The sequence below is a fragment of the Leptonychotes weddellii genome, chromosome 2 (assembly GCF_054177405.1).
Source record: "Leptonychotes weddellii isolate Sample4059 chromosome 2, ASM5417740v2, whole genome shotgun sequence".
Classification (NCBI taxonomy): Eukaryota; Metazoa; Chordata; class Mammalia; order Carnivora; family Phocidae; genus Leptonychotes; species Leptonychotes weddellii.
The window spans coordinates 147,775,306-147,790,305 of record NC_138370.1 but is presented as its reverse complement, the minus strand read 5'-3'; the positions used below and the strand labels follow the sequence as shown (position 1 = coordinate 147,790,305).

Below are 15,000 nucleotides of genomic sequence, written 5' to 3'. Positions count from 1 at the left end.
CCGAAGATGATACAGAGATAGACAAAGTCAAGAAAGACTGGTCTCAATTAGACTAGTTAAAATCCTGAACTTCTGAATATATTAAAAGAAAAAAACAAAAACAAAAACACCGTTTTCTTACTTTCAAATATCACATGAACAAGGCTAATAACATGTTCCCCAGTAAAGGTCAAAGGGAAATGTCTATAATAAGTAGACTTTTAAACTTTGTAAACTTCTAACTTTTCATTAGTTTGAGCATAAATCCGTTCCGAGAAATTTAAAATAGTTGGTTCTTTTAATCAAGCTATATGCTGACCCCTGCAACTGTATTTCTTTTCTTACTTTGCTGAACAAAACCCAGTATTTCTATAGTATATTGAAATAGTTCACCTAAGCACTGGCATTGTAATTTCTAAACAGATGATGTTTTACTGTACTTAACACCAAGGACCCATTTGTTTGACAAAACTGCTCACCAGGACAAGCAACTGATGTAAGAACCAAAATGAAACCACTGAGAAATCTGTTTTCCACACAAACTGCCTAATTTTACCCCAGGAGGCTTAATGTTCTTCTCCGCCCACAAATGGACTTTTTTTGGTCGGGCTAGAGATTAATTCCATCAATAACTGAACACACCCAGAGGAAGTGCCACATGAGTCTACACCATTTCCCGGGGGTACCTGTTTCATCCGGGGAACTGGGTGAGGCACTGTCTTGGGACAGTGCTGTCCAGCTGGACTCCTCATCGCTCGGTGCCAGGTTCTGGATCCGGTGTAGCGCACAATCGGTTTTGGCCCCCGTTTTAGGATGATCCTTCTTGGTCTCTGGGCTGGATGACACTGTGGCCACTTGACCATCTTCAGGGCTGAACTGGGCTTTGTTTGGTTTCTGTGGCAGCACCTCGCCATTCCCAATGATGGTGGAGGCCAGGCCCTGGCCCAGCTGGGACTTCTCTTCCACAACCCCGTGCTGGTTGCCCGAGTTCTGCTCTAGGTCTCTGGTTGAGGTTTCCAGGTCTGCATAGTAATTTAGGAAGCTCTTGGTTCTCCGGGGTTGGGAGGGTAAAATTTCACAGCCTGAGGAATCACACGGGTGGGGCTCTTTGCCCTCTAACTTCTCAGAAGTTATGTTGATGACCGCCGTGGGGCTGACGTTTTTGTTGGGGTCCTGCTGTCCTTGTTCTGCAGCCTTCCGGAGCTGGTTCTCCCCATTTTTCACCAGCTTGATGTTGGCAGAGCCGTTTCCCAGCAGGGGCTGTGCAGCTGGATCAGAGAGGCCCATCGCCACCTGGATGTTAGTTAGTGCATATTTTTTCCTGCATTTGGGGGGCGTGCTGTTCTTGGTTTCGGTGTGTTTTATCTCCGCATTCAACAGTTCATTATGGGAGGAACGGAGATGAAGGGTATTTGGTGGTGTGGCCGGGCTGTTTCGATTCGTGATGTCTGTGGCTCCGCTGCTGGCCATAAACCCTGCCACAGTGTCTACACCCGCGTCAGCTGGAAACAAAGAAACTCGTCGTTAGCTGCCTGACATGATTAAACTGCTTGGCATACAGTGAGCCAACATTTTTATACAAAAAAATTGGAAGAGTTAATGCTTCCATTGCATACATTCTTTTTTTTTTTTTTTTTAAGATTTTATTTATTTATTTGACAGAGAGAGACAGAGTGAGAGAGGAACACAAGCAGGGGGAGTGGGAGAGGGAGAAGCAGGCTTCCTGCGGAGCAGGGAGCCCGATGATGGGGCTCGATCCCAGGACCCTGGGACCATGACCTGAGCCAAAGGCAGAGACTTAATGACCGAGCCACCCAGGTGCCCCTCCATTGCATGCATTCTTATAGAACTGACCCATTTTCCTCTTTATTTTCACTGCTCACTCATAAATTAAATAGGAACAAATAAAAGGCTTAATGTGGATACACAAAAGCCAATTTATAGAAAAGCTAAGAGGTCTAAGGGTCCAAAGTTTATTTAGCATCTCCCTTTTGCATTCATATAAAAGCATTTTCTTCTGGTCATTATTCACAACCTTGAAAATCACCCCCTTTCTACACATTCACACCACAATTCTATTCTGCAATTCCTTTGGGCAACAAAAAAAGTTGCTCAAAAATCCTCTGGGGCTCCAGCTTTCTTAATTAACCTAAAAGGTCACTGTTCATTGATGCACCATACATCCAAGGTCATTTTTCTCAACCATGTTTGGAAATTGTGTTCCGAATGCCTGGAAAAGCCAAATCTCCATTAGAGTTTGCTAATAATTTTGTGAACATTTTTGACCTGGGCTTAGTATTTGTACGAAACAGACATTTTGGAGAAATGGCTCAGTTACTCGAGAATATACATACACACACACACACACACACACACACACAAAACTATTACTAATAATGCAGCCTTGAGCCCTTGGCTACTGCCATGTTAGAGCCCCCATAGGAGTCTGAATACATTCCACTGAATTAAAATACAGACTCAGCTGTTCGCAGTCCTCATGTGCCCTTACAGGACTCCTAGGAAACCACCTGACAGTTGCATTTATCTCAAATATTGTTCATACCATCAATGATTTATTCCATGTGTCTCTTGCTAGGAAGAAAGAAAGGTTACTCAGACTAGAAGGGAATAAAATTCATCAACAAGAATTCCTAAGGTTTCACATTTCTCAGTCTATGAAGAATGACCCCTTTCTTATCTGATCCTTTGCCCTCCACAGAGACTTCAGTGAGTTTACACCAGCAAATGAACCAAAGCACAGCTCCTAACATTCCTAAAATTGTATTGTGACAACTCCCTCTTCCACCCCCAGGCAAAACAGGGACCTTCCCCAGGAGAGGAAGGTAAGAATGATCTTCCTTTTGGGAGCTTAGAGGTATTCCTTTCTATCATCAAATACTCAGAATCACCTACTTTAGGAAAGAGTCACCCACTCATCCTGGAGTCTGTGTGCTTCTAGAAAGGTAGGCAACATATGCTGTAGGCAGTGCCCACATTTATAACGCAATGACCGTGTGGCCTACAGAGATAGTTAAGGGCTGTAACCTGAAGTGGTTAAACCTCGGACCCCATTCTTATAGAAGTGTTATTTATCAGGACTCCTGCTTACCCAGCAACACAGCTAAGCACCTGGGCTTCATTTTATAGGAAAAGAGAATCTAGTTTGTTTCTCCCTTTTAAACAATACTCTGATGACTAAATTTTTTATTTATTTATTTATTTATTTATTTATTTATTTATTTATTTATTTGACAGAGAGAGAGAGAGAGAGATAGTGAGAGAGGGAACACAAGCAGAGGGAGTGGGAGAGAGAGAAGCAGGCTTCCCGCTGAGCAGGGAGTCTGATGCGGGGCTCGATCCCAGGACTGTGGGATCATGACCTGAGCCGAAGGCAGACGGTTAATGACTGAGACACCCAAGTGCCCCGTGATGACTAAATTTTTAAAAATTATACTGTTCTAACTTTACTACCATTTTCATGTATTCCAATTTAGAATTCACCCTCACTCAAGAGTAGCACTTGATATGAAAGGGCTCACCTTGAACCCACATGAAGTTTTCCCTGCGACACTTATCTATAACATGGGCACACAAGAGAAAACTCTTGGTTATTCAGAATGACACTACTATGAGAAAGTAGGAAATCTTTGGCTTTTTTAAAGACATCACAGAAAAATTTCTATGAGGCTATTTTATGATGTCAGGTACTATATTCTAGCAATGTTATTAGGGAGAAAGTTTTATTTACTTTGTTCATAACCATAAACATTTTCAGAAAGAATACTATCAAAATTTCTAGGTGATTAAATAGCTTTTATATCCTAGGTGTGACAGATAAAAACTTTAGCCATGTTCTCATTAGCCTTCTGGATCCCACTGTCCTCCCTATGCCCTTTGTAACTCTTCTGTGTGCTAGAAAACACGAAGGGGAGGTTTGGGCGAGTTACATTAGAACAACAGGACCATCCTGTACAAAACAGGTCTGTTTGTGCTGTTTTTGTAGATCAAAGCCTGAACATAGTTTGAGTGTGTTTTAGATATTAAATGATGGTATCATCTGAGAGCAAAATCAAAGGTTCACATCTAGAACTCAGGCAGCCAAGTTAATGCTATGAAGTACACAGTTGTCTCTAGGAGTTAACTATCAGCTAGGCAGTCATCTGGGGTCAAAAGAAGTAGGCAGAAGTTAGCAAATTCCTAGAAAGACCAAGGCTTCAAAGAAGGAGGCCCCTGAAAGTGGGAGGCAGTGCCTGTGAGGATAAGAACAGAGAACTCAGGGCTAGGGAGACAAGGCTACTTACTAGCTGAGTGATCTAGGACACGAGACCTTCAGCGTCCTTTTCTGAAAAATGGGGACATTAATAGCACCCGGTTGTTGTGAGGATTAAAATGAGAAATGCATGCAGAGAGTTTAGCATAGTACGTAACAATAAATGTAAGCAACCCTCATCCCTTTACAACCAAGGGACAGAGCACAGGGTTGCCTGCCAGGGCCCCCGGATTTACCACCTGATTTGCTCCAAGTGATAGAAATGGTCCTGTTGTATGGACACAGAGAAAGCAAACAGACTAACAAGATGGGATAAAGACGTTGGGTCCAGAGGGGTTTAATAATAGGGGAAAAAATTCCTCAGTGTAAGAGAAAGGAGGTTTGTGTTTCTTTTGTAAAGCAAAGAAAATCTTACAATGTGTCTTTAAATCTTCTATTTGGCTGTTTTCTTTGGAGTCTAAAAGCTTAAGAATAAGTCCAAATTCTTTGATATAACAGATAAGTTAATTAAACTCTCCATCTCTTTCCTGTAAAATCATGATAGTAATAGTAACTTCACCTCACTGAGTTTTGTCAAAAACTAAGAGAGATGGCTGTCAAGTATTTAACCTGATGGCTGGCATACTGTTAGGGATTAATACTATTTTACAGTTCCTTCCTTCCTCACACACTTTTGTCTCTGATCACCATACCTCAGGCCACCACATTTACTGAGCACTTTCTTCTTGCCAGGCACCATGCTGGGAATCGGGAAACCAAGACACACAAGGTCCAACCTGCTAAGTGCTTTCAGCCTTGTTGAAGACAAACACACAATAATGTGATAAAAATCAACCAGGATGGGAGTTGGGGGAGCTGCAAAGAAGTAAGTGGTCTTCCCACCTCAGTCTGGAGAGGATCTGAAGGTAAGATGGTGGATCAGCATTTGGGGAGTCTTAGCAAATCAAAACATAAAAGGAAATGTGGTAAAGGGGAGGAAGAGTCAGGCAGAGTCCTACAAGACATGCTCCAAGGGTTTGGACTTGACCCGGAGGCAGAGAAGAAGATTAAGCACTTCAGTAGCATGAAGGATGAATCTGAGGCTGAAGAGAAACACAGAGAGAGAGGGAGGGAGAGAGAGAGAGAGAGAGAGGGAGAGGATGTGCGCTGTTGTGTGTGTTGTATTCCTTTATGTGGTGGAGGGAAAGGGCAACTTTCCTCCAGCATGTTCTCCAAGATGACTCTGGTAAAAAGGCATTAAAGAAGCAACATAAATGAGGCAATTAAAATATCAGTGGTCACCAGGGAAAGAGCAGAATGAGGTAGACAGAGGGTCTACCTAAGCAAAGAGGCAGGCTAGCCCCATCTTCATGCCTTCCATTTGGTGTTAGTGTCTGACTCTGACATTGATCAAAGAGAAGCCAAACACAGGCATGGAGACCACCTGGAAAGCTACCATAAATCGTCCAATCAAGGCAGTACGGAAAGAACAAGGTGGGCATGAGAGACTTAGGTATGGCGGGGGAATGGGGGTTCTTTCCTTCTCACTGCCATCGTGCTGACTCTAGTCATTGATCTCCTGACCAGGGCATGAAGACAAGGCCTCCATTAAGCAGCACTGGCTGATTATAAGAACATGGACAGCTTCTGTCCCTAACAGCTTTGGGAGAATGGCAGAGGTGGGCAGCGAGTGACCTTCAAGGAACTTCACTAAAAAACAAAGTGGGGGGAGAGAGGAGAAGCTGAAGGATGATTTGGGGTTATAGGAAGGCATTTTTGTTTTTTAAAGAATAGAGTCTTCGTGATATTTAATTGCTTATAAGCTGGAAACAGGGAGGGCAATAGAGAAGGGACAAATGGAAACACAAAAGAGGCACAGACGAATAAGGGAGAATCCAGGTGATGAGAGGAGGGACCACAGCAGACATGAGAGAGTCAGCCTTGCCCAAGACAAGGGCTACTTCTTCAGGAGGGAAGGAAGGAGAGGGAGGATGGGTGGGGACAGGCACATACACCCCCGTGGTGACACCAAGCCGAGGGAAAGCAGAACTGACAGCCTCAATTTTCTCTGTGAAAGGAAAGTCTTCCCCTGAGGGGAAGCAGGCTAGGGGAACATAAGGAGAGGAACAAAGTCCAGAAATAGTCACGTGGGAGAAACACAGAGTTGGCGACTTTTTCTAAAAGAAATGTGAAGTTTGATGGCATAAGAACAGACACACAGATCAATGGAACAGACTAGAGAGCCCAGAAATAAACCCATGGATGTATGGCCAATTAACTCATGACAAAGGAGCCAAGAATATACAACTGAGAAAGGACAGTCTCTTCACTGAAGGGTGCTGGGAAAACGGGACAGCCACATGCCAAGGAATGAAAGCGGACCCGGCCCTTGTCCCACACAAAAGCACTAACTCTAAATGGATTAAAGACTTGAACATAAGACTTGAAACCGTAAGATTCCTAGGAGAAAACACCGGCAGTAAGCCCCCTTGATATGGGTCTTGACAATGGTTTTTTGGATTTGACACCAAAAGTAAAGGCAACAAAAGCAAAAATAAACAAGCAGGACTACATCGACCCAAAAAATCTTCTGCACAGCAAAGGACACCATCCACAAAATGAAAAGGCAACCTACTGAATGGGAGGGGGAAAGAAAGACACAGTCACAGAGGGGGACAGGGTTAAGGTGTCGGATGTGGGGAAGTGAACAAATGAGGAATGCATTCTGGGTATGGCCTGGGGAGGGCAGGGAATGGAGCCGGGAAGGGGATGGAGAGCTGGGAGGAAAAGGCCAAGGGATCGGAGGGCTCCAAAAGGTCAAGGAACAGGTGTTACAGGAACAAGGAAATGTTTTCAACCCCAGCTGCATGAATCCCTTGGGGAGCTTTAAAAAAGAAGTACAGAAGGCTAAGACCCACTCCTAACGACACCCCCAAAGATTCTGATTCAGTCAGCCTGGGATTGGGCCCCGTAAGGGTGATTCCAATGCGTGGCCAAGGCTGAGAACCACTAGAACCAGGTAATGATTTCAGAGGCACTTGGGACGCTCTGATCATGCCCGTGCCCCCGTTCCTTATCTTTGCGCACATCTTCGGCATCCTTCCCTCCTATCTGGCAAATTTCTATTTCACCCTTAAGATTCAAGGTAGGTATCACATAGTTGTGAAGAGTCTTCTTGCCCCTCCAGGCGGATTCCAGGGCTCCTTCTTCTACACTCCCAAACCTCCCTACACTTATCTCTATGACAGCATCATTCCCATTGTGTTATTTTTGCCCTGTTGAAGTTTCCCATTAGACTGTGACCTCCAGTGACCAGAACAGAAGCACAGCACACAGTAGGTACTCAATGCACGCTTGTAGAATAAATCATTGAATACAGTGAAAAAAAAAAAAAAACCACCAGTGTTTTGTTAACATCTCAAGAAATGCTTACATTAAAAGTCTAGCTTTTCTCAGGCTTTTATCCCAGGTAGCATCTGAGCAGGACTTAAACTAAAATCTTTCAAGAGACTATCCAGACCGATTTATTTCACTCCTCGGTCTCGGCTCAAGAAAGTTCTCGTTCAATTCTGCCATAACTCCCTAAAGAAGAAAAGGCTATTTAGAGTCAAAAGTACATGTGTTGTGACCCAGAACAGACTGGTATACTTCTCTACCAGACCTGATTTCTCATCAGCTGTCATCCTACCAGCTCCAAGTTTTCCAGGCTGAGCAGAGGCTCTGGTACACACGGCCCAAAGTTCCTGTCACCACCATGCCCCCAGCACCTAATTCCGGGCCTTCCTCTGTTTCCTCCCTTCCTCATATTTGCCACCGGCATCATTAGTAACAATCAACAGAAGAGAGTTACGTATGCTGGGAAAGAGCAACGCAACAATAATGTAAATACTAAAAATTATGGAGAAAAACTAACGCTCTGGGGATATAAAAATGAAAGGATGACTATCTTCCTCTTCTGCCCGGGGACCACTCCCCCTCACCCAGCTTTTGCTTTCACTATTCTCCACGTAAGACTTTTTAGCCTGCTTTTCCTGATACTAGTACTATATTGAGACTCAGAAGTTGGTGCTTCCAAGCCACTTCCATTTATCTTTGCCTCCCATGATCTTACTACAGATTTGAGATCAAAGACCACTTGGTCTAATACTCCCTATAAATTGGGGGGATGGAGGGAGTTAAATCCATTGACACGTGGGCTAGACCCTACGTGAGAATTCATGGCATTGCCAGCCTACATTTCCCAGACTAAAGGTATCGGAATAGCCCTTCGTGAGTTTCTTATCCTACTGAATTCTCTTAATTTTCCTTGAAGTATTCCTCCCGTAAATCGCATTTCCCCTTTCCACCTCCTCCACGCCTGCTTTCAGGCCCACATCACTTACTGTTTCTTTCTAAATCTACAAGCATAACGGCTCTGCAGTCTAGCCTGACACATTTTGCCCTGTATCATTCTAAAAACAAACTGATCATGTAGCTCTCCTGCTTAAAACCATCTACTGGCCCCCTGGTATTCAAATTCAGCTCACTCTACAACCACTTCAAATTCCCCTATGCTAATCTCAGTCGACCCCTCCAGTCACATCTCCCATCACTGCACCCCCTCACCCCCCCATGTTCTCTACATCGCAGCTACAATCAACTTTCCTGACAATGCCCTCTCGACTCTTTCCCCCCTGCAGCAGTTTGTCTCCTCTGCCTAGGAATGTCCTTTGCCCTCATCTCCTCTACTCCCCCCCCACCCTATATACCCTGCCTGAAAACTCCTATAAATGCTTCAAAACCCAGCTCCTTTAGCCTTCCTCTGATTCCTATACACAATGATGGCTGCCCCCTCCTCCACACTAGGTACGTAGCAGGCTGTTCACATCGGCACTTCTATACTATACCATAAATATCAACTGAGATGTCTATCTCCCCTTCTAAATGGTAAGTTCCTTAAGGTTGGTGACTGTTTTATTCATTTTTTAGGATAGTTTTATTGAGATATAATTTACATATCATAAAGCTCACAGCCCCACCATTTTTCTTGGGGAATCAAACTTTCTACACTCTCATTCCTTCATTCAACAGAGTCTCTGGTATGCACAACCATGGAAACGATATGGTTCTAACTGCTAAGATTATAGCAGTGAACAAAACTGACAAAATAAAAATACCTACTCTTGCGCAGCTTACATTCTAGGGGTTCAAGCCCAAGTGTTTCAGGCAGAGATGACACTGCCTCTTAATTTGTGGAAGACATGGCCCAGGCCCATCCAGTCAGTAGCAAATCCCCATGGCTATGGTGACCGGCTCAAGGAAAAGCATGTGACCCACACAAAGCCAGTCCTAAGACTGTTGCTGGAATGATCCGAAAAGGGGTGCTCTCTTTTCTCTTTTTCTTGAACTAGAAGATATAAGCCTAGAACTCTGAAGGGTCACCAACAAGAGGCAACCTGAGTTAGCATGGACCTATGAGCAAGTAGATCCATGAGACAGAGAGAGAGGAGGAAGCTCTAATGACGTTGTTGGAATCCCTAAAACAAGCCACACCTGAAACGTGATACCCCTAGACTTCTTGGGTATTAAAGTCAATTGATTTTTTGTATGTGCTTAGGAGTTTTCTCCTTTTAGCAACTGAAAAAAAAAAAGGTTTTGTTAATAAATGGAGTACTTTTTATGAGTCCTAAACAAAATGAAGCCAGGATTCCTTAAATTCCATGGCTAACAAAGCTTTTCAGGAACCCAGAGTCACAAAGATCCCAGCACAGAGATGTGACCCTGTAATTCGGATGACATCCTAATATAAACCTATGCTGGAACCTGTAGTTAAACCTGCCCCCTCAGTTTCTCTTTTCTGAGACCTCTAGGCATCTGTCCAAGAAAAATTTTTGTCAGGAGCGACAGGAAACTCCTCTCCATAACCCGCTGCTCTCCGTGTGCTCCCACGACACGCTGATAAAATTGGAAATTGACAAATGGCCCAGGGAAGCTCCATGTTTGCCCTGTTCATCAGGGAAACTTCACAGTTTCTTTACTTTCATTTTTCTGCTACACAGTTTTATTTTCACTGAGGAGTTAACAGCCAAACTTCTACCCTGAGGAATGTTGCCTTTTGAACTAGACCTCAAAGTATTAAGGAAATGAAATAACTCCGATTTTTTTTTCTTTTAGGAAGGAGAGGCAAAATAAGGCTGGTTTCCTGAAATTACTCTTGAAAGTAAACTCTCAATGTGGCGAAAATGATAAGAACTTCTCTCTGAACAAAAGAGGCAAAGGTTATAGGTCACTGAGGCAGATAGATCACGGGATTAGAACCTTGGAAGTTTCTTTCTTTCTTTTTTTTTTTTTAAGATTTATTTATTTATTTTAGAGAGAGAGAAAGAGCACGCTTGCATGTAAGCGGGGGGGTAGGGGCAGAGGGAGAGAGGGAGAAAGAATCCTCAAACAGACTCCCTGCTGAGCACGGAGCCGGCCGTGGGGCTCGATCCCAGGACCCTGAGACCATGACCTCCTGAGATCATGACCTGAGCTGAAACCAAGAATCAGACGCTTATCCAACTGAGCCACCCAGGCGCCCCTAACCTTAGAAGTTTCTAAAGCCAGAGGAGAGTGGCTTCACACAGCTGATTCACAGGGCAACTTCCCCAGGCTTTAGGGGAAGAGGGTGATTTCAACAGCTAGGTCTCACCCACCTAAGGGTTTCCCATGCCCACTCAACTTAATTGCCTGAGGATAGGCTTTGTTAAACATCCCAAGGGGAGCTGCGGAGACTCAAGAGAGATGTACCAGATACTTTTCTTCAAGAAACTGTCAGAGTGAGTAATGAGAAGAACAGTTATTAAACAAACTCACCATGGCTCAAGTAGGCAGAGAGTCTTATGAGAAAAAGGCATTTGGGATGAGGAAAGAGGTTTAGAGAAGCACCCCTGAAAAAGCACAGCTGAGCTGGGTCTTGAAGGGTAGGCAGGAGTCCACCGGTGGCCCAGGATGAGAAAGGCACGCCAGATGAGGGAACCTGGCATTCCAAAATCACCCCTGGCAAATGTGAAGATTAGCTGTTTTGGAAACCCAAGTCAGAATTTGTATATTCAAATAAGAATGAAGACCTTCAAAGCAGTCACCTTGGGACAGTATATGCTTATCCCAAGGATATTTTCTCCACTCAATTTCTAAGCCATTTTCATCGTTTAGAAGAGGCTTAACATCTTTGGAAGATTAATGTATGTTTTAAATACAGCTCTAGATTTTTATGACCAAGTCTGATGAATATGGTCAATGATCAAGCTTGAGAATACTGGTTTAGGTGAGAAAAAGCAGGTGAGCGATCAAGTAATGAATGACAGGTTTTCTTGAGTAACTGACAAGCTGGGCCTCAAGTCAATTCCAACAGGGAATATAAAACAATGGCAAAATCCTTGAAATAGGGAACTATTAGACTATGTCACGGGCTAAGACCTGCTTGGAAGGGACTCCTGAGTTGAATCTTGAAGGTTCAAGAGGAATCTTCCAGGCAAATAATGGTGTATGTTCTGGGGTATGTTTGTTTTTTAAAAGGCTCCCTCTAGTCACAGCTCCCAAGAGTCGGGAAATGGGACGGAAGGCTACCTGATCTCAGTTACTAGTCCAGACTTTCCTGCACTAGCCGCTATCCGAATTTTCAAGTAAAAAATGATTGGACTATACACTCCACTGAAATAAGAATCCTGCTTTCCGTGTAAAACGTGTCGCATCCTATACCAATACACAATAGTAGTAGCTGTCACTGAAAAACCCTGCTGGATAACGGTGTCATTATCTCTTATATAACTACCAGTGAATAAAAGCAATTTGAGTACTATTAGGAAGAAGGAATACATTAGCACAATAAAATATAAGTGACAGTAAGAAATTCCTAGAAGTTATTTGATTAGTTCACTTCCATTTAGAGGAAAACACATTTTATATACTTGCCAGCTTTGTTCTTAAGTTTCTATCCAGAGCCTATCTTGCCATGGAATAAAAAATTTTAAATGCTAAAGAATTCCTAAAAGGAATCATTCTCAACAATTTAAACTGAGTTTTTTAAAAGGACACATGTATTTGCCTTGATTTACCAAAATTAATATGCCTTTTCAAATATGTACTTACAAAGAAAATCTATTCCCTGCCCCTAAATTATCACAGCGTGATCAGATGGCCTCTAAGAATCGGCTCTAAGTTCCTAATTTTCCTGTGTGAATTTAGGCTTGTCACATTGTTTTGGGCTGTTTTGAATAAAAAAGGTATTACCTGTGGTTCATATATCTCTACTGAGCTTAGTGTTTATTCTCTTATGTTTTATTTAGTTTTCTGTTGAAACAGAACATGCAGTATTCTATAAAGGGGAAAACAGCTTGGATGTACTTCCGGAGTTTAATTACAGAACTGAGAGACTTTAATACCTGTTTGTCCGTGGCTTAAACCTACTTACTTAAAAACTCAGAATTTGCTGCGTGGTTTGTATCCTAACAAATACAGATTCCACCAGATTCATCTTTCACTTGCAGTCCTATCCTCTGTTTAATTTAAAATGTTAACGCAATTACTTCTTCCTTATTATCTTACTGTGAGGCGAAGAAGTAAATTCCACACCACATCGTGTATAGACTAGCATCCACCATGACACAAAGAAAGGATATACAATAAAATTAAGCTGGTTCCTTAAGGCCTGAATATAATCAGCACTAGATCGGGGAGAATACTGAATTGGGGAGTTCTACTCTAGACAAACCCAACCATGGCTAAGATGCTGTTTATGGAGACGTACCACCAACACCTCACTGTTCATACGTAAGTGTTCACAGGCTGCCATATGCAATACTAGATGGCAAAACCTGACACAGCTTTAGTTTCCTGTTATAATCAACTAAAATATTTTTACATCATGCTATCATTATGTTGTTACTAGAGTCATGCAATTATTACGCAAATACAGGTTAGTCCAGTGGATTCTTCTATCTTACTTTAACGATCTACTTTCCTACATTAAGTGAACAAGAAAAAGCAAAAACATGTCATTTTAGCAAACCATGTTCAACATCAAAACAATCATCCAGCATATCTATTTGTTCAAGTTGTAATATTCAACCGCTTCTCTGCAATGAAACATGCGAAAGTGTGTCTGACCTGGAAGTACTTCGGACATGGGTCACGGGGTCGCCAGTAGTGGTGCAGGAACTAGGTTATAATTTGAAATCTGAAAAGAGGGATCATTGGAGAAATTAAAACCCTGAATAACAAAGCATAAAAGAAAAAAAAAAGCATAGCGTTGACAATTCTTCCAAAAGCTGTCAAAAACGTTAAAGTCAAATTTTTGTTTATTTATAGTTGGTCACAACACATTTGATTGAAATTTGAATTTCCGCTTAACCACATTTCCCACAAACATTTCTTGAGATTTTTTTTTTTTTTCCATTCCAGGCTGCAGTTATCTATCTATCTATCTTGCTGTCTGTCTGTCTATTTATCTCTGTGTCTCAACTTTCCAATGCTTTTTCTCATTAAAAACACACATTTCAGAAGGCGGTAAGGAAAAAACTGGTACATTTCACCACATAAAAATGTAAACATTCTGTCTGGGAATACAAAATGACTATAAACACAGTAAAGACAAAAAAACAAACTGAAAAAAAAATTAACACTACAATGACATAAAAGGGCTAACTTCATTTATATAGAAAGAGCTCCTTGACGTTATTAAGAATTTCCTTGAAGTTATTAAGAAAAATATGAACAAGCCTGTAGGAAAATGAGCAAAGGACAGGACAGGTCCCAAGAAAAATGCAAATGTCTAAGAAACATATAAATAACTAACCTCACTCAAAACTAAAGAAAATGCAAATTTAAATAACAATGACTCACTAGGAAAAACAAAGTGGATCTACATGAGCTAATATGAAGAGGGCTTTAAGACATAACTAAGAGGTGAAAAACATGCACAACAGGGCAAAATCGAATCTGAGTAAAATTTTTAAAAGCATATACCTGTATACATGCACATAAGTTCACACACACACATAAATACATACATCTACACGGAAAATTTCTTAAAAGAATAATAAAGAACCAGACACAGTCGTAAACTGCCAGTTTACCAAATTAGATACATAATAAGGAAAACTGAAAACAGACCATGTTTTCAATGAATTGCTATCAGGAATGTCACTTAGAATGATAATCTATTATAATAATTCAAATGCGGATACTGTATGATTCCACTTACATAAAGTACAAAAACAGGAAAAACTTATCTGTGTCAAGACAGTGGTTTACCCTGGAGGGCAGGAAAGGGGGAGCAGCAAGAGGGTAGACTCTGGGATGTCATGATGGCACTGGATACGGAAATTCATCAAGCTGCACCCTCACGCGCACATTTCTGTCTGTTTATTACAGTTACGTGTGGAGTTTTTTCTTAAAAAGTCAAATGTTGGCAGTTTTCTAAAGCATTATTCAAATTGTATAACTTTGTATCTGTGGAGACTAAATTCTATTCTAACCTTTCCAAACTAGTAACCTTTAATGGGCATTACACCCAACTTTATGATTCAGATAATGACCTGACAACTTGGTCTACTGACCCACAATACATTTTTAATTATATTTCCACACATTGTGGGTAAGGCTCATTACTCTGCTATAATTAAAAGGGTGGGTTTATTTTAAATTGTCCTGAAACAGCAAAAGATGCTTCCTCTATTCACCTTTGCTTTTGCCCTATACCCTTCTCAGCTCCTGAAAAGTATTTTACAATTCAATTTTCTTTTTTTTTTTTT

The 15,000-nt window shown here is 41.9% G+C and overlaps 1 protein-coding gene across 19 annotated transcripts in view; it reads right to left on the bottom strand.

The window, feature by feature from the left end:
* APBB2 (amyloid beta precursor protein binding family B member 2) overlaps nt 1–15,000 on the bottom strand; it is a 380,935-nt gene that overhangs the window by 199,966 nt on the left and 165,969 nt on the right. For 15 of the 19 annotated variants that reach the window (XM_081813013.1, XM_081813029.1, XM_081813028.1 and 12 more), the window contains one exon: nt 666–1,481. In XM_081813013.1, coding sequence (XP_081669139.1) covers nt 666–1,481 — 816 coding nt within the window. Of the gene's footprint in view, nt 1–665; nt 1,482–13,354; nt 13,425–15,000 lie in introns of all 19 variants that reach the window. The other 4 variants (XM_081813026.1, XM_081813025.1, XM_081813027.1 and 1 more) reach the window with 1 other exon arrangement.